Source organism: Salvelinus fontinalis, chromosome 22 (assembly GCF_029448725.1).
Source record: "Salvelinus fontinalis isolate EN_2023a chromosome 22, ASM2944872v1, whole genome shotgun sequence".
Lineage (NCBI taxonomy): Eukaryota > Metazoa > Chordata > Actinopteri > Salmoniformes > Salmonidae > Salvelinus > Salvelinus fontinalis.
Genome location: NC_074686.1, coordinates 28,426,358 through 28,447,265, shown reverse-complemented (window position 1 = coordinate 28,447,265; position 20,908 = coordinate 28,426,358). Strand labels below are relative to the sequence as shown.

At 46.5% G+C, this 20,908-nt stretch overlaps 1 protein-coding gene across 1 annotated transcript in view; it reads right to left on the bottom strand.

Annotated features, from left to right (window-relative positions):
- LOC129820140 (inactive phospholipase C-like protein 2) overlaps nucleotides 1–20,908 on the bottom strand; it is a 54,551-nt gene that overhangs the window by 10,362 nt on the left and 23,281 nt on the right. The window contains exons 2-10 of the mRNA XM_055877059.1: nucleotides 19,815–19,916; nucleotides 19,437–19,586; nucleotides 18,947–19,107; nucleotides 17,849–18,644; nucleotides 12,841–14,055; nucleotides 12,332–12,581; nucleotides 11,744–12,030; nucleotides 8,354–8,557; nucleotides 4,260–4,335 (exon numbers count right to left, since the gene is read on the bottom strand). Coding sequence (XP_055733034.1) covers nucleotides 4,260–4,335; nucleotides 8,354–8,557; nucleotides 11,744–12,030; nucleotides 12,332–12,581; nucleotides 12,841–14,055; nucleotides 17,849–18,644; nucleotides 18,947–19,107; nucleotides 19,437–19,586; nucleotides 19,815–19,916 — 3,241 coding nt within the window. The remainder of the gene's footprint in view (nucleotides 1–4,259; nucleotides 4,336–8,353; nucleotides 8,558–11,743; nucleotides 12,031–12,331; nucleotides 12,582–12,840; nucleotides 14,056–17,848; nucleotides 18,645–18,946; nucleotides 19,108–19,436; nucleotides 19,587–19,814; nucleotides 19,917–20,908) is intronic.

The following is a 20,908-nucleotide window of genomic DNA, read 5'->3' as shown; positions in this document are numbered from 1 at the left end:
ATGTGTGGTTGAATTTATTCTGCCACTGTGTCTTCTTATTGTCTCGGCCTTAACACTATATATCACAGTGTCAAGGCATATGAACTAACAGGTTATAGGGCAAACAACACATAGGTTGTAACATGTTTGTTTTGGGGGGGGCTTGGCTTTCCCAGTGATTTACCCACACGCCTGGAGAGAAAGGTAGAGAGTTAAGAGATCTGAATACAAGAATAAAGAGATTGGGACCTCCCGGTGGGGACTTGTGCATTGCTTTTGACTTTTAAAGGTCATTTATGGTTGAGCCAACATCCTCAATGTTTGCCGTGAATCTCCGCAAACGTTGGAAATATTTTCTTTAAAATGTGTATTGTTCACAGTGGAAGGAGCTTGTTGACAATGTGCCTTTGGTTTAATCCTGGCCTGAATTAAAGAGAGAGAAAGAGGGCAGACTCCGCGTCCTCACGTCCCTCTGGTCAGATTGAGCGTGTGCTGCAGTGTGTAAATTCTGCCTGACTTTCTCTGTCCGCCCCAGGACACTGTCACACTTGATCACCATCTCCATGGAGACAAGGAAGAGGGTTAACACCGGTCACACACTGCTAGGAGCGATACTGTGAGGGAACTTTTAAACACAACATCCTGAGCAAAACCACACAACCAACACAACGCAACGCAGACCTGAATGCAACTCAGTATATATTACTGTTTAATGCTCTCCCTCAGCCTTTCCCTCCCTCCCTCTCTCTCCCTCAGCCTTTCCCTCCCTCCCTCTCTCTCCCTCAGCCTTTCCCTCCCTCCCTCTCTCTCCCTCAGCCTTTCCCTCCCTCCCTCCCTCTCTCCCTCAGCATTTCCCTCCATCCCTCCCTCCCTCCCTCCCTCCCTCCCTCCCTCTCTCTCTAACATACACCTGAAAACAACCCACTAACTTAAACACTCACTTACACATCATCTCGTATACACTGACTAAATCCACCCTCCCCTTCACACACAAACAAACACACACACTTACACATAATCTCGTATACACTGACTAAATCCACCCTCCCCTTCACACACAAACAAACACACACACTTACACATCATCTCGTATACACTGACTAAATCCACCCTCCCCTTCACACACAAACAAACACACACAATTACACATAATCTCGTATACACTGACTAAATCCACCCTCCCCTTCACACACAAACAAACACACATAATTACACATCATCTCGTATACACTGACTAAATCCACCCTCCCCTTCACACACAAACAAACACACACAATTACACATCATCTCGTATACACTGACTAAATCCACCCTCCCCTTCACACACAAACAAACACACATAATTACACATCATCTCGTATACACTGACTAAATCCACCCTCCCCTTCACACACAAACAAACACACACAATTACACATCATCTCGTATACACTGACTAAATCCACCCTCCCCTTCACACACAAACAAACACACACAATTACACATCATCTCGTATACACTGACTAAATCCACCCTCCCCTTCACACACAAACAAACACACACAATTACACATAATCTCGTATACACTGACTAAATCCACCCTCCCCTTCACACACAAACAAACACACATAATTACACATCATCTCGTATACACTGACTAAATCCACCCTCCCCTTCACACACAAACAAACACACATGATTACACATCATCTCGTATACACTGACTAAATCCACCCTCCCCTTCACACACAAACAAACACACACAATTACACATCATCTCGTACACACTGACTAAATCCACCCTCCCCTCCCCTTCACACACAAACAAACACACACACTTACACATCATCTCGTATACACTGACTAAATCCACCCTCCCCTTCACACACAAACAAACACACACAATTACACATCATCTCGTATACACTGACTAAATCCACCCTCCCCTTCACACACAAACAAACACACATAATTACACATCATCTCGTATACACTGACTAAATCCACCCTCCCCTTCACACACAAACAAACACACACAATTACACATCATCTCGTATACACTGACTAAATCCACCCTCCCCTTCACACACAAACAAACACACACAATTACACATCATCTCGTACACACTGACTAAATCCACCCTCCCCTTCACACACAAACAAACACACACAATTACACATCATCTCGTACACACTGACTAAATCCACCCTCCCCTTCACACACAAACAAACACACACAATTACACATAATCTCGTATACACTGACTAAATCCACCCTCCCCTTCACACACAAACAAACACACATAATTACACATCATCTCGTATACACTGACTAAATCCACCCTCCCCTTCACACACAAACAAACACACACAATTACACATCATCTCGTATACACTGACTAAATCCACCCTCCCCTTCACACACAAACAAACACACATAATTACACATTATCTCGTACACACTGACTAAATCCACCCTCCCCTCCCCTTCACACACAAACAAACACACACAATTACACATCATCTCGTATACACTGACTAAATCCACCCTCCCCTTCACACATGCTGACCTCTCATCCCCTCTCCTCAGCTCTCCTCTGACTCCTAGGGCCTCACAAAAACCCTGCACCACAATATATATGCTGACCTCTCATCCCCTCTCCTCAGCTCTCCTCTGACTCCTGGGGCCTCACAAAAACCCTGTAGCACAATTATATGCTGACCTCTCATCCCCTCTCCTCTGACTCCTAGGGCCTCACAAAAACCCTGCATCACAATATATATGCTGACCTCTCATCCCCTCTCCTCAGCTCTCCTCTGACTCCTGGGGCCTCACAAAAACCCTGTAGCACAATTATATGCTGACCTCTCATCCCCTCTCCTCTGACTCCTAGGGCCTCACAAAAACCCTGCATCACAATATATATGCTGACCTCTCATCCCCTCTCCTCAGCTCTCCTCTGACTCCTGGGGCCTCACAAAAACCCTGTAGCACAATTATATGCTGACCTCTCATCCCCTCTCCTCTGACTCCTAGGGCCTCACAAAAACCCTGCACCACAATATATATGCTGACCTCTCATCCCCTCTCCTCAGCTCTCCTCTGACTCCTAGGGCCTCACAAAAACCCTGCAGCACAATATATATGCTGACCTCTCATCCCCTCTCCTCAGCTCTCCTCTGACTCCTAGGGCCTCACAAAAACCCTGCAGCACAATTATCATAACTGTCTTTATGAAGGTTTATTAAAACGTCTGTGTTACAAATGGTACCCTATTTCCTATATAGTATACTATCTTTAACCAGAGCCCTATGAGGTTTACTCATTAGGCCTATACAGCCAACAATGAGCCTTTTAAAGTTATTCTCCCCAACATTTGCGGAGATCACGTTCACGGTAAATCCTGCGCGTGTTGGCTCAAGCGTAAATTACCTTTAAAAAGTATGTTATAGTGCACTGCGTTTTAACGCGTCTTGCATTGAATCCCGGCCAAATAACTATATCTAGTTATTGAGCCTTTCTATCCAGACTTCCCACGCATCTCAAACCAATATCCTCTCCTCACAGACTACCTTTTCATCTGCGAATCAATCACCATCTCCTGGCAACCACGGAATGCTCACTGTTTATCACTATGGCGATGACTGTCTTGCCAAGTTCTGTCAGCCTACCCATGATGCCCAGCAACCAGAGTCGCTGCAGGGTAAACAAACCTTGCTCCGCCTAGTTACCCCTAGAGACTGATCTAAGGTATGTTTTGCATTTCCACCTCTATCGGTTAAGGATAGGATTTGGGGAGGATAAACTGATTCTAGATCTGTGCCTAAGGCCATCTTGACCTGTACCCAGAGCTTATGCCAAAACAAACTACAGATCGCCCACACAAATCAAGAGCTCAGTCAATAAACAAACTAATCTAATAGTAACATATTGACAGATCTGCCTCAGAGCCAGGATGAAAATAGCTCCTGTGATTGGTGAGGTAGAGAGATGATGTGGGTCCCAAATGGCCCATAGGGTTCTGGTCAAAAGTAGTGCACTATATAGGGAATAGGGTGACATTTGGGACATAGCCATGGAAGTCTCAGCAGACTACAGGCTTCAGGGTGTTGTTGATGATGTCTCAGCGGGAGAGTCTGTTGGCAGGGCCTGTAGGCAAGGCTTTCTCACAGCTACTGGGCTGTTGACTGAAGAAGAACATCCTGCCTGCTCTCTAACCACCTAACTAGCCAACACAACGTTCCTTCTTTCTCTCTCTGTACAGTATATTCTCTCTCCTCTCTCTTTCCTTCTCTCTCACCTGTTGTCTGTATCTGTAGGATCCTGTCGTAGACTCCGTCTGACAGCTCGATCACCGCTCTGCTCGCCTGGATCATCTGTAGACAGAGTACACAAGATCAGTTCATTATTTAGACACACACACAAAACATATGTATCAGTTAAGCGTTACAACTATGCTAAAAATAGCATACATTTCATGAATAACCCCAGAGAGATTAAGACCAAAAGCCTGATACTTTTAATACTTTAACTAAACACTTAGTGCAATGCCTTCTGGGACATGACCCCACTTTGTGAGTCTGGTGTTTGACAAATGAAGATAAACACTGCTGCTCCTAAGGGTCTGTCCACCACACACACACACACACACACGGCTTCCTCTCATTTCTTTCTCCCCCAGGCAGGCATCCAAGTCAATGCGTGAGAGCCACTTAGCGGAATGAGATTCACATTTATGCTAATAATATTCAGGGCCAGGGTGAGCGCTTCTCACTCTGATCCATCAGGGATGAGGATGCATTCTCAAAGCACACCACACACACACACACACACACACACACACACACACACACACACACACACACACACACACACACACACACACACACACACACACACACACACACACACACACACACACACACACACACACACACACACACACACACACACACACACACACACACACACACACACACACACGTTGGGTTTACTATCTAAGTGGGACCAAAATAATTATCCCCATTCAAATTCCTCTTTCCCTAACCCTTAACGCTAGACCAGTAACCTAACGTTAACCCTGATCTTAACCCCAAACCCTAAAATAAACCTAACCTTAACCCTTATTCTAACCTAACACTAATTTTAACCCTGACCCTAAACTTAACCCTAAAGCCTAAAACACATACATTTTTCAACTTGTGAAATGTTCCTTGTTTTACTATCCTTGTGAGGACTTTTGAAACGCAAAAGGATAGTTAAGTTAAACCACACGCACGCACACACATACAACCATGCATGCGCGCACACACACAGACACGCTCGCACACAGACACGCGCTCGCACACAGACACGCACGCACACAGACACGCCCTCGCACACAGACACGCCCTCGCACACAGACACGCCCTCGCACACAGACACGCCCTCGCACACAGACACGCCCTCGCACACAGACACGCGCTCGCACACAGACACGCCCTCGCACACAGACACGCCCTCGCACACAGACACGCCCTCGCACACAGACACGCCCTCGCACACAGACACGCGCTCGCACACAGACACGCCCTCGCACACAGACACGCCCTCGCACACAGACACGCCCTCGCACACAGACACGCCCTCGCACACAGACACGCCCTCGCACACAGACACGCGCTCGCACGCACGCACATTTCTCACCTGGAAAGCTCTGCAGTTGTTAAACATTGAAAAATTACACAAAATTGAAATGTCACATTTTTCCACTTTGAGATTGAATCATTATTCAAAATGAAAAGAGGCATAGTTATCTCCTGTGAACCCTTTCCTGGCTGTTCCACTAAAGCAAGTGTAAGTGATTGTGTGTCATGGGAAATTTCCCACACACACACACACGACAGTCTACTTCATCTCGTTCGGGGGCGTTTGCGAAAGTAAGCACTTTTTTAGTCAATCATTAATCAATTTAAAATCTCTCTGGCTTTACTCTGGGACACAGCTAAAGGTGAAAGCTATAAAGATACCTCTATAAACCAGAGAGAACAGGACAGAGACATATTGTCGTCAGATAACAGACATCTTACGTAACAAAACTACTTACATAATGACCTACAGGTGTCGGATCTTAATTTGATCACCCTATTGTAGGAGAACATTCCTACTATACAGGAAATGTAAAACTTGTAGTGTATTTGAGGTTTCAAAATGCTTCTGAAGTATGTAATTTTCCCTTTGAAATTTCTGACATGATTTTCCCTTTATGAAAAATGGCTACAAAAATGTCCATTCATTTTATCCACATAATAATTTACATTTCCTATTGCTGCAGGATTGTTTTCCTGCTGTATTAAACTGGCTCAAATTAAGATCCTATATCTGTAGACAGATGACCCCAGACATAATCTGCCCAGTGGATTGTTCAATTAAAACCACAGCTATCTGCCCAGTGGATTGTTCAATTAAAAGCACAGCTATCTGCCCAGTGGATTGTTCAATCAAAAGCATAGCTATCTGCCCAGTGGATGGTTCAATTAAAACCACAACTATCTGCCCAGTGGATGGTTCAATTAAAAGCACAGCTATCTGCCCAGTGGATGGTTCAATTCGCACCACAGCTATCTGCCCAGTGGATTGTTCAATTAAAACCACAGCTATCTGCCCAGTGGATTGTTCAATTAAAACCACAGCTATCTGCCCAGTGGATTGTTCAATTAAAACCACAGCTATCTGCCCAGTGGATTGTTCAATTAAAACCACAGCTATCTGCCCAGTGGATGGTTCAATTCAAACCACAGCTATCTGCCCAGTGGATGGCTCAATTAAAACCACAGCTATCTGCCCAGTGGATTGTTCAATTAAAACCACAGCTATCTGCCCAGTGGATTGTTCAATTAAAACCACAGCTATCTGCCCAGTGGATTGTTCAATTAAAACCACAGCTATCTGCCCAGTGGATGGTTCAATTAAAACCACAGCTATCTGCCCAGTGGATGGTTCAATTAAAACCACAGCTATCTGCCCAGTGGATTGTTCAATTAAAAGAGAGTGAGGGGGAAGGGAGAGTGGGGGAAGGGAGAGCGAGAGAGTGGGGGAACGGGGAACAAGGGAAGGGAGAGAGAGAGAGTGGGGGAAGGGAAAGAGAGCGGGGAAGAGGGAGAGTGATGGAGAAAGAAAGAGAGAGTGGGGGAGAGAGAGCGGGGGAAGGGGGAGCGAGAGAGTGGGGGAAGGGAGAGCGAGAGCGAGAGAGCGGGGGAAGGGAGAGCGAGAGAAGGGAGAGTGAGAGCGAGAGAGAGGGGGAAGGGAGAGCGAGAGAGAGGGGGAAGGGAGAGCGAGAGAGGGGGAAGGGAGAGTGAGAGAGAGGGGGAAGGGAGAGTGAGAGAAGGAGGGGAGGGGGAAGGGAGATATAGAGAGAGGGGGGAGGGAGATATAGAGAGAGGGAGGGGGAAGGGAGATAGGGAGGGGGAGGGCAGGGAGATATAGAGAGAGGGAGGGGGAATGGAGAGCGAGAGAGGGAGGGCGAGAGAGTGAGGGGGAAGGGAGAGTGGGGGAAGGGAGAGCGAGAGAGTGGGGGAAGGGGGAGCAAGGGAAGGGAGAGAGAGAGAGTGGGGGAAGGGAAAGAGAGCGGGGAAGAGGGAGAGCGATGGAGAAAGAAAGAGAGAGTGGGGTAGAGAGAGCGGGGGAAGGGGGAGCGAGAGAGCGGGGGAAGGGAGAGCGAGAGAAGGGAGAGCGAGAGCGAGAGAGCTGGGGAAGGGAGAGCGAGAGAGTGGGGGAAGGGAGAGCGAGAGAAGGGAGAGTGAGAGCGAGAGAGAGGGGGAAGGGAGAGCGAGAGAGAGGGGGAAGGGAGAGCGAGAGAGGGGGAAGGGAGAGCGAGAGAGAGGGAGAGTGAGAGCGAGAGAGAGGGGGAAGGGAGAGCGAGAGAGGGGGAAGGGAGAGCGAGAGAAGGGAGAGCGAGAGCGAGAGAGAGGGGGAAGGGGAAGGGAGAGCGAGAGAAGGGAGAGCGAGAGAAGGGAGAGCGAGAGAAGGGAGAGCGAGAGAGCGGGGTAAGGGAGAGTGAGAGAAGGGAGAGCGAGAGAGAGAAGGAAGGTAGAGCGAGAGAGCGGGGGAAGGGAGAGTGAGAGAGAGGGGGAAGGGAGAGCGAGAGAAGGGAGAGCTAGAGCGAGAGAGAGGGGGAAGGGAGAGCGAGAGAGAGGGGAAGGGAGAGCGAGAGAGAGGGGGAAGGGAGAGCGAGAGAAGGGAGAGCTAGAGTGACAGAGTGGGGGAAGGGTGATAGAGGAGAGGGCCATAGAGAAAGAGTGCTTAAAAACATCAAAGAATCAGAAAGAAACAATCAACTTCATTTAATCTGTATTCACAACCCAAAGCCCTACAAAAAATCTAATGTGAAGGATTGATTGATTAATTATTTCTCACCATTTCGTAAGTGGACACCACCCTGCGTAGGACGTCCGGCAGGGGCCCCTGAGACTCCATGGAGGGGTACTGCTCCTTCAGCTCAAACAGCAGCAGGGGGGCCCCGTCAGCCCCCGCAACTCGGGCCCCCAGGGCCAACACACACTGCATGAGGTTAGCCACCGCTGACACCCCACACAGATCCCTGAACACTGCCACCGAGTTCTACAGGGACAGAGAGAGAGAGAGAGAGAGAGAGAGAGAGCGAGGCGGGGGGGGGTTGTTAAGGCAACACCCATATGTACAGTGCCTTTTCCACATTTTGTTACGTTGCAACCTTATTCTAAAATGGATTAAAATAGTTTCCCCCCGCATCAATCTACACACAATATCCCATAATGAAAAAAATTAAAACTGTAAATAATTTTAATATGCCAATTTATTAAAAATAAAAAAATGAAATATCACACTTACATAAGTATTCAGACCCTTTACTCAGTACTAATTTAGCCTAAACAACTACCTCTTCCCCTACTGTATTTATTTATTTAGCTCCTTTGCACCCCATTATTTCTATTTCTACTTTGCACATTCTTCCACTGCAAATCTACCATTCCAGTGTTATACTTGCTATATTGTATTTACCTCGCCACCATGGCCTTTTATGTGCCTTTACCTCCCTTATCTCACCTCATTTGCTCACATTGTATATAGACTTATTTTTCTACTGTATTATTGATTGTATGTTTGTTTATTCCATGTGTAACTCTGTGTTGTTGTATGTGTCGAATTACTATGCTTTATCTTGGCCAGGTCGCAGTTGTAAATGAGAACTTGTTCTCAACTAGCCTACCTGGTTAAATAAAGGTGAAATAAAATAAATAAATCAAAATTAAGAGACTTGTCCCGAAGCCACTCCTGCGTTGTCTTGGGTGTGTGCTTAGGGTCTTGTCCTGTTGGAAGGTGAACCTTTGCCCCAGTCTGGAGGTTCTGAGCGCTCTGGAGCAGGTTTTCATCAAGGATCTCGCTGTACTTTGCTCCGTTCATCTTTGTTTCAATCCTGACTAGTCTCCCAGTCCCTGCCTCTGAAAAACATTCCCAGGGCACGATGCTGCCACCACCATGCTTCACTGTAGGGATGGTGCCAGGTTTCCTCCAGACGTGACGCTTGGCATTCAGGGTAAAGACTTCAAACTTGGTTTCATCAGACCAGAAAATCTTGTTTCTCATGGTCTGAGAGCCTTTAGGTGCCTTTTGGCAAACTCCAAGCGGTCTGTCACATGCCTTGCACTGAGGAGTGGCTTCTGTCTGGGCACTCTACCATAAAGGCCTGATTGGTGGAGTGCTGCAGAGATGGTTGTCCTTCTGGAAGGTTCTCCTATCTCCTCAGAAGAACTCTAGAGCTCTATTAGATTGACCATCAGGTTCTTGGTCACCTCCCTGACCAAGGCCCATCTCCCCCGATTGCTCAGTTTGGCCGGGCGGCCAGCTCTAGGAAGAGTCTTGGTGGTTCCAAACTTCTTCCATTTAAGAATGATGGAGGCCACTGTGTTCTTGGGGACCTTCAAAGCTGCAGACATTTTTTGGTACCCTTCCCCAGATCTGTGCCCTGACACAATCCTGTCTCGGCACTCTACGGACAATTCCTAAGACCTCATGGTTTATTTTTATCTCTGACATACACTGTCAACTGTGGGACCTTATATAGACAGGTGTGTGTTAAGTTCATGTTTTAAGTATCCCTATATTTCTGTTATTACGGGGCTATCACTCAGTCAAGAGTGCGCATGCGCAGGAAGTCTAGTCGTTGATGGACCTGGCCTTGAGTGTAATGGCTACTTGTAGTGTGTTCATATAGTAGAGTAAACTTTGTTAAACTGGAACCTTGTCGTTGTGTCATTTCGAGTTAACAGTGTGTGCCTTTCCAAATTATGTCCAATCAATTGAATTTACCACAAGTGTACTCCAATCAAGTTGTAGAAACATCTCAAGGATGATCAATGGAAACAGGATGCACCTGAGCTCAATTTCGAGTCTCATAGCAAAGGGTCTGAATACTTATATAAATAAGGTCATTCTGTTTTTTATTTTTCATACATTTGCTAAACTTTTTGTTTTTGCATTGTCATTATAGGGTATTGTGTGTAGATTGCTGATAAAATAATGTTATTTATTCCATTTTAGAATAAGGCTGTAATGTAACCAAATGTGTAAAAAGTCAAGGGGTCTGAATACTTTCTGAAGGCACTGTATATAAACACACACACACACACACACACACACACACACACACACACACACACACACACACACACACACACACACACACACACACACAGAAATACACAGCCACATCCACACCCACGCCCACACAAACATACACACACACTTTCCCTGTATTAGTGATGCAGTGGGATTACATACTGTAATCCCCTACTAAGTGATTAGAGTTTCCGAGGGTGGGTCATGGAACAAACTATCACATGGTTTCCTGGGATACCATCACTGAGAGAACATCTGATTGAATTATAGGAGCTTTATGAGTACATAATGAAAGAGACAACCACAAATCGAATGTATCACTACCACACTAATTAAATGAATGAGTATTATGGTCATTCAACCGCTAAAATCTAAATCAAAAAGTTTTATTTAACAACTGACATTGACAGAGAGGCTGTTCTAATCTCTTCATGATGTCATGATGCTTGCCTTCAGAGTTTACTTCTGTTTAGGTGTGTGTGTGTGCGTGTGCATGCATGCGTACCCACTTATGTCCATACGTAGCTATGTGTGTACATGCAATTGCATGTGTGTGTGTGTGTGTGTGTGTGTGTGTGTGTGTGTGTGTGTGTGTGTGTGTGTGTGTGTGTGTGTGTGTGTGTGTGTGTGTGTGTGTGTGTGTGTCTTCACTGTCTGTTTGAATTAGTGCATTAGTCTACGACATCATAGTCTGGCATGAATCCCAGTCATCTCCAGCCTAAACAGATTAGAGCAACTCCACATCACTTAGACAGCCAGACTAATGCTAACAGTTACAGGTACCATAACCTTACCATAACCTTACCATAACCTTACCATAATCTGTCAATCTAAACCAGAGCTTCATAGATCAGGCTAACTAGCCAGTTTAGACACAGTAAACATTATCTCACTGGTTCTGTGTTGTTTTACTCCATTCAGTCTGCAGCTGTTGATGTCTCTGGAGTAATGACCATGTCAGCCATCTTTAGCTGAGTCATAATTTAGTGATCACTGAGATTGGACCCTCGAGGGGTTGGGATATATACCTGAAGTGACTTGGCTATTCTGAGCTGGACATCATCCGTTGTAAATACAGGTATTTCTGTCCTTCAATCTGAAAATGGTGACTGTCTATATGATAAATGACTATCCTCCTCTCCTCCTCACCTGCATGTTCTCCCGCATGTCTGTGGCTTCCTTCAATGACGGGGCCGCCATTTTGAAAACATCATCCAAGGCTTTGACCCCCAGGTCCCTGAGTGCAGCATACTCCCTCCCTCGCCTCGCCTTTCGCACAGACAGCCCCCGCTTGTGGGACTTGCCCCCTCCTCTCCGGTTGGTGAGAGCCACATGGACGAACAGCCGGGCGTACGGGAGGTCCTCCCCCATCAGAGACTGTAATGGTACGTGCCGGTAGCCTGGCTGTAAGCACTCCAGGGGAATGGTATACTGACCTGTGGTAAAACAGGGGGGATTTAAATTGATGTACAGTGGTGTTAGACAATGAAATGACATTAGAAGATAGTGAATGTTCACTCACTAACTGCTACCAGTGTTTTTTTATCTTAGCTAGTGATACTTCCCCAGTGAACTAGTGATGACCTTCATATGGCTGAAAAGTTGTTGTAGTATCACTAGTTTAACCTAGTTCAACCCAAAGCAGACTGGACACCGGACTAGCAGTCAGTGCAGAGCTGACCTTCGCCCTCCCGCCACTACTGACCTGCTGACCTTTGCCCTCGTTCCAGTACTAACCTATGAACTCGTCCCCTATGAATTCATCATCAAGCACCACGAAGCGCACCATGGCCAGCTCGGGCAGGTTGATCTGGAACTCAAAGCTTTCGTCAAAGATGGGGTTGTCTCCGTTCTCCACCACCGTGCGGGTGCGGCGCTCGGCACAGTCGGCAGGGATTCCATGGATCTCCACGTAGACGTACGGGTCCACCACATCTCCTTTAGCTCCAGAACCACTCGGACGGGGCAGGTTCTGACCACTGATCACCTGCATGGATGGATTGGTTTGTTGATTGTTTGAGTGTCAATTTATGTGTTAGTTTGTTTGTCTGTTTGATTGTTCATTTGTTTGTTTGATTGAAATGTTCCCACATCTTATTTTAATTCAGGTGCAAGAGAAGTGTACTAAATAACAAACAATACCATTCAACCATGAAGGAGTCAACAAGCCAGGCAGTGTGTAGGAGCCTCTATTAAACAGATAGAAATAGACAGACAGCAGTGGTGTTAATCTGCTAGCCACTCACCTTAACATGGAGCAGCTGAGGGGACACACCCGGCACAGATTCTCTTGTATTGGCGCTGAAATATGAAACCTCCTGTCGCATGATGGTGGGTCGCAGCACGTACCCACAATTCCCGTTCTGGCGGAACCAAGCGATGTTTAGGTCCATCATCAAGCCGGGCGTCTGGTAGTTCATAGCCACAATCTGGCAACCGCACTTCCACAGGTCCTGTGGGTTCATGTTGCTGGAGTCGATGCGCATGGCGCTGGGGTAGACCCGCGACAGGAAGCGCTTGTTGTAGTTGACAAAGTCTCCCGGGCGCTCGCTGGCGCAGCGCACCGCTAGGGTCTCGTTGAACGAGCAGAACTCCCAGGGTTTCTGGGTTGAGAAAGACTTCTGGAAGTCCGTGAAGCGTACCGACTTGCACAGAGTCACCAAGTCCGAGAGCTCCTTCAGAAGCTGGAACCGTTTAGAGGGAGGAGCAGGGGTCAGGGTTTTCACACTACTAGTAACACCCCCCCCGCCACCTTTCTGTCCCCCCTCCCCTCCTCCTCCTTCACTTTTACCAGCCTTCATCCTCTTGCACATCTCCGCCCCCTCGTCTTCATCAGTCACATCCCCCTCTGTCTCACCACACCCCTCCTTCAACTTCTGCCCCTTCAGCAGGATCTTGCCCCTCAGGGCATGGGGCGAGGGCAGGTACCCCTCCCCTTCCCTGAGGGGCTCCGTGTACAACCTCTCCCCTAGGATCCTCCTCAGGTGCTGGAGCATGACTCTCTGCTGGCAGGGGGAGCAGTGGTTCTCCAAGCACAGGATTAGAGGACACTCTGACGCTGCGAATGAAAAGCACCCAATCACGTCCAGGACACAGCGGAACAGGACAGGCGAGGTGAGGGTGTAACCAGTATAAACCACGGGTTCGTCGTCAGGGCCGTCCCACACGTCCACCTCCACACACCTGCAGCCCATCTTTAAAGCCCGGATGTAGCCGGTGATGTCAGCGGGCCCCCTGAACTGGTCCTCGATGAGGTAGGTGTTGTGGGAGGAGTTGATGTAGTAGTGGGATAAGGGCTGGCTCATGTCCTGGCACACCTGGCTGTGCTCCGGGTCAAACAGGTGGCACTCCAGGGAGGTAAGATAGCTGGTGAAACCGTCCAATGAGAGGCAGCCCTGGCGACGGCCCTCCTCCGACGGCTCGTGGGATTGAATGAGCTCCAGACTGGTGTCTTCAGTCACCTAGACAGGGAGGGGAGAGCAGAACAGAGAGATTCTCTTGAAGTGACATACAGTACTAGTCAAAAGTTTGGACACACCTACTAATTACAAGGTTTTTCTTTATTTTTACTATTTTCTACATTGTAGAACAATAGTGAAGACATCAAAACTATGAGAGAACACATATGGAACACATATCAAAATATATTTTATATTTGAGATTCTTCAAAGTAGCCACCCTTTGACTTGATGACAGCTTTGCACACTCTTGGCATTCTCTCAACCAGCTTCATTAGGTAGTCAACTGGAATGCATTTCAATTAACAGGTGTGACTTGTTTTTTTTTTATTTATTTTTTTTTTCATCCCATTTTCCCCCCAATTTTCGTGGTATCCAATCGCTAGTAATTACTACCTTGTCTCATCACTACAACTCCCGTACGGGCTCGGGAGAGACGAAGGTCGAAAGCCATGCGTCCTCCGAAGCACAACCCAACCAGCCGTACTGCTTCTTAACACAGCGCGCTTCCAACCCGGAAGCCAGCCGCACCAATGTGTCAGAGGAAACACCGTGTACCTGGCCCCCTTGGTTGGCGCGCACTGCGCCCGGCCCGCCACAGGAGTCGCTGGAGCGCGATGAGACAAGGATATCCCTACCGGCCAAACCCTCCCTACCCCGGACGACGCTATGCCAATTGTGCGTCGCCCCACGGACCTCCCGGTCGCGGCCGGCTGCGACAGAGCCTGGGCGCGAACCCAGAGACTCTGGTGGCGCAGTTAGCACTGCGATGCAGTGCCCTAGACCACTGCGCCACCCGGGAGGCCAGGTGTGCCTTGTTAACCCCAGAGAGGTTAATGCATTTGAGCCAATCAGTTGTGTGGTGACAAGGTAGGGGGGTGTACAGAAGATAGCCCTACTTGGTAAAAGACCAAGTCCATATTATGGCAAGAACAGCACAAATAAGCAAAGAGAAATGGCAGTCCATCATTACTTTAAGACATGAAGGTTAATCAATACAGAACATTTCAAGAACTTTGAAAGTTCCTTCAAGCGCAATCCAAATGTGAGATTTTTGGTTCCAACCGCCGTGTCTTTGTGAGACGCAGAGTAGGTGAACGGATGATCTTTGCATGTGTGGTTCCCACCGTGAAGCATGGGGGAGGAGGTGTGATGGTGCTTTGCTGGTGACATTGTTGTGATTCATTTATAATTCAAGGCAAACTTAACCAGCATGGCTACCACAGCATTCTGGAGCGATTTGCCATCCCATCTGGTTTGCGCTTAGTGGGACTATCATTTGTTTTTCAACAGGACAATGACCCAACACACCACCAGGCTGTGTAAGGGCTATTTTACCAAGAAGGAGAGTGATGGAGTGCTGCATCAGATTACCTGGCCTCCACAATCCCCCAACCTCAACCCAATTGAGATAGTTTGGGATGAGTTGGACCACAGAGTGAAGGAAAAGCAGTCAACAAGTGCTCAGCATATGTGGGAACTCCTTCAATGCTGTTGGAAACGCATTCCAGGTGAAGCTGCTTGAGAGAATGCCAAGAGTGTGCAAAGTTGTCATCTAGTCAAAGGGTGGCTACTTTGAAGAATCTCAAATATACTTTGATTTGTTTAACACTTTTTTGGTTCCTACATGATTCCATATGTGTTATTTCATAGTTTTGATGTCCTCACTATTATTCTACAATGTAGAAAATAGTGAAAATAAAGAAAAACCCTTGAATGAGTAGGTGTGTCCAAACTTTTGACTGGTACTGTAGTTATATTCGGTAAAACCTGACCCAACAACTGTCCATTGGAGTTATGGCTGTTATGGTGACCATTTTACCGCCATACCGGGGGTCACGATTCATGACCGCAGTCAAATTCTACATGATCGTTTAGTCACGGTAACTAGGCATCTCCAAAACTGTGCTCTGATGCTGCTGATGGTTATTAGAAGCCTACCAAACTTGATAACTGCCAGTCTCTAATGACCTGGTACTCAGAGCTCTATTGTTCCTCTAATTACTCTGACATCAATGAAAATGCATTCGAAAATCAAATCAAACACTCCATGAGAGCACATGAGCTCATGTTGCGCAACATTTCTACAGACTATGCAATTGTAGAGTTTTGATGGCCTCTATTAAAAAGAGGAGGATCCCATCAGATTTCTATAGACTAGGACTACTATATTTATTTCTCAACTTTACTAATATTAAGCACATTGCTTCATTTTACAAGATGAGTATAGCCTACCTAGCTGGCATGAAAATGAACAACGGGAAAAGCGTCCTCCATTATCTATTTAAGTGCATAGATGATATGTATTTTTTCTAAATCAACACTAATTTCACACATATATTATGTAATATATGTAAAGACAAGATTAAATTAAGAATAGTCTGATGGCTGACAATATTATAATTTGTGAATGATGTATTATCACTGAATGATGCCCAGCATGTGCAGTAAGGCAAGAAGCAGCACATGCTTTTTCCCCAGACTTTTTCAAATCGTAGTCACACACATCACGTAACCTAGCCCATAGACCTATATGTTTTGATAAGGTTTCTATCACAACTAAAGTGGCCAAATAACTCCAAATGAAGCCTAGGCCTTAGAACCATGGAACACGCTTAGAGAGCACATAGCCTACAGAGCTAGAACTCCTGGGACACAGTTAGAGAGCACATAGCCTACAGAGCTAGAACTCCTGGGACACAGTTAGAGAGCACATAGCCTACAGAGCCTAGTGAAACATGTGTTCTTATAAACTCAGTCATTACACAAGCATGTGTGAAAACAGAGTTTTGACTGGCCACTATTTAAAAGAGGATCCTAGCTTTCTCGAGCTGCTAGTAGGCCTAGGCTATATCAGATACGTTTCTTCTTTATTTGCATAGGAAAAATGTGGCCTTTTATAAACATATTTCAAGCAACTATACTGCACTTTATATGACTGGAGACATTAGCAGAATCTTTTGTAATATGTCAAATTTAAGGGTAGTCAACTCAGCTGGCACTGACAAACAATCAATAAAAACGACGTTGTCCATATAATAGGCCGGAGAGAAGGGAAGACACAAATATAGTATGACGTCCATCTAAACTGGAGGAGGAAATGATTGTCCAAAAACATACAGATCCAACAATGATAGATATTGAATATGCGCATAAATAACTCTAAATGAAGCATATGGGAGGACATGTGTCTTTGTTAACCACTGAACACAGAAGAGTGCGAACTCCCTCAGAAAATGTCCTTTCTATTTTATTCAGCTTTGCTCAATTGCATTTTTCATATTATAAAATAATGCCACAGAATTCTAAGCACATATTGTCTGCTAAATGAACTAGTGTAGCCCACAGCCATATGGCATAGCCTCAGAATATGCTATTCTGTTATTCTGAAATAGGCTTCATTTTCTTCATATCATGTTTCTTTAAACCTGTCAAAAATAAATAATGGATTTATTGTGAAGGCCTAGACTATATTACATGGATTTATTCGACTTTTTAAAATGTAGACGTTCCAAAGGTCTGCATCAGTGTCTTGTAGGCTGTGTGTTGAAGCCAGGAGATGCTAAACGTGTTTTTGTTAATTGTTGGTCAATTACCGTGAGACCGGCAGTTATTTGCATGACAATCACCGGCTGACAAAATTGACCGCCACAGCCCTAATTGCAGGGACACTTTATTTCTTATCAGCTAGACAGAGCTAAGAAGGACAAACGAGAAGGAAAAAAGAGGAGAAACAGGGAGAGAGAAAACACAGGAAAAGATCTTGTGGTATAATATTCCTCTTCCCAATCCTTACCTGAGCCACGCCCTGCTCAGCCTCCAGGAACTTCATCAGATCTTTGGTATCCAGGAACTCCTTGTTGCTAGAGAACTGCACAAGCAGGAAGTAGATCTCCGGTCGGGTGCAAAGTTCGTGAAATACCTCAATGAACTCCTCCTTGGTGACCCTGTCCTCTATTTCTCCTCTTCTGTTGTCTGTGTTACCTTTACCCACCACCTCAGTTCTAGTCCCAGCCCCATCTCCTTTACCCACCACCTCAGTTCTAGTCCCAGCCCCATCTCCTTTACCCACCACCTCAGTTCTAGTCCCAGCCCCATCTCCTTTACCCACCACCTCAGTTCTAGTCCCAGCCCCATCTCCTTTACCCACCACCTCAGTTCTAGTCCCAGCCCCATCTCCTTTACCCACCACCTCAGTTCTAGTCCCAGCCCCATCTCCTTTACCCACCACCTCAATTCCATCCCCAGAACCAGTCCCAGCTCCAGCTACAACTGAAGTCCCAACCATTGCTTCAGGTCCAGCCACAGCCCCAACATCAGTTCGAACTCCAGTTGTCCGAGCCCCCCTCGTCCTCTCTTTGATTCGATGGAGCTCCTTAAACCTGCGTTCTACTTTCCCACTTCTCACTCCAGGGTTAACACTCTTGATCAGTCCTACAGCCGACCGCAAACTGATCCCCTCCTCCTCTCTTCCACCGAGTCCATTTGAAACAACCTTAGAGGAAAACATCTCTGCTAGCCAGACGAGACGAAGGCTGTCCTCACTGCTGGCTATCATGTCCATGGCATGCTTCCCATACAGAATCAGATACCTAGGATGAGACAGAGAAGGATTACAAGGAGATGTCGTCATAATTTAAAGATACTAGGGTAGGAAATAATATGGGAGATGAGCCAACTCTTCCAATTGTTTTCATTCACTTCCATTGTCTAACTGGGACTTCCATTTGGGTGCCAGTGGATCTTCAGATCGTTACGGTATGACATCACTGGGCCATGGAGAGTTGGCTAAACTACAGCACAACCAGATCTGGCAACCCAGAAATACTTTGTCGACATGCATTCTACATCAAGATCTGGCAACCCGGCAAGACATTGACGACATGTATCCTACCTCAGGCCAGTTACCCAAACGTTGGCCACCTCTGCAGAGTTAGCTACCAGGTCCAGAGCTTCATAGGTCTCTCCGTAGATGATAGAGAAGGCACAGTCCTCAGAGATCTGGTCATAGATGCCGTTGGTCCTAAATGTCTCTGTGTTGCGGCCGGTGCGGACCTGGAATGACACAAAGAAGGATCCAATCAAAAGAGACCTGGAAGTACAGAACAGTATACAAGGAGTCAACTGTTCCTATTGTTTCACCGAGTTCCATTCACTGACTGAATGTTCTATTTGGCTCCAAGACAGTGCTGAAGAATAGTCAACTCCTGATGAGTGCAAACTCCATTTAAATGTATTGCAGATCATCCAATTAAAATTGTTCTGGTTCAGTGCATAAACTCACTCATGGCATTCCCCAGCCATTGCATTTATCAGGAGTTAACTCTATTATGATTCATAGCATCCCTGTCTCCACTTTGTTCTGCTCCTGGGTGTGTACCTACCTCTCTGATGGAGGAGACGGCGATGCGGGCCTTGTCTGACTCCTTCTTGGAGGGCTCCCATCGCAGGAACTGCAGACCTGACTCCAGCAGGTAGTAGCGTTGGTAGACCCGTGAGTTGGAGCGCACCTTCCGCAGCTCAGTACCCCTCACCTGAGACAAACACCACATCAATTATGCACAGACCGTGATCCTATTCACTGGGAAGCAAACTGGACGAAACGGACTACCTGGCCAATGAGAAACGCCTGATTTCGTTTTCCGTTGCAAAGCGTTTTTCAACGGTGTGCACTAATGAATAACTGAAACCAACAGACACTGCCACTGCAGAACTGTATAACTAGTTTATAACTAGTGTGTGTAACAGATGATGTTCCCCACCATAGCACTGATGCAGTCTGCAGCGCTGCTGATCTTCCTCTCAGAGAGACTGCTGCTGAAGGAGACCGTCTTCTTCCTCTCATGACCAGCACGAGAACCATCCTACAGAGAGACAGAGGGAGGTTCAAAGGGAGGGATGGAGGGAGGGAGACAGAGGGGAAGAGGATGAGAGGGGAAGTGATAGGAGGAAATTGGGAAAGTGGAGAGAGAGTGGAGCAGAGGGAAAGGGAGAAAGAGAGAGAGATATTAATACAGATGAATCTACACTCCAACCAGCACAGGTTCATTACACTCTGTAGTTGTTCCTTCTGATATCATGTATCAGAGTGCCTTTGCACTTCACCATTAACCCATTAATAACCCATTAATCAAACACTGATGGCCTTTTTAGAATTCTAAATCCGATTGTCCTCAATGACTGGCCTCCAAATCGTCTATCTGAGTTCTAAATCACTGTTCCGCACAATCAACCACTCAAAAGGGCAGCTTGAGAGACATTAAAGGGAAGGATGACAACATTGTTTGGGGGTGATGGGGTGGGTTTATTTAATTACAGATATATCTAGCTCTAGAAAAAAACTGTCTAAGACAATCAGTAGCAGCATCAATGCTGGAGTCTGACAGAATGATGGAGCATCAGGAAAGACAGAGGGAACACTGTTGCGTTCTGTAATCCAATCACGTTAACACACATTGAAAGGTGCCATGACGCCAATGACGACTGGCGACCTTATCATTCAGCCTAGTCAATACACAAGAACAGATTTAAACCTAAAAAATGTTGGGCCTCCTGAGTGGCGCAGCGGTCTAAGGCATTGCAGTGCTTGAGGCATCACTACAGACCCGGGTTCGATCCCAGGCTGTGTCACAGCCAGCCGTGACCCGGAGACCCATGAGGCGGTGCACAATTGTCCCAGCGTCGTTAGGGGAGGGTTTGGCAGACTGGGATTTCCTGCTCTAGCAGCTCCTGGGACAAGACTGTAACTACCAATTGGGGGGAAAAGGGGTGAACCTCTTTTTATTTATTTTTTATTATTTAGGATAAATTCAATATAAACCCACACAAAAACCCATAGAGAAATTGACCTTAGCAG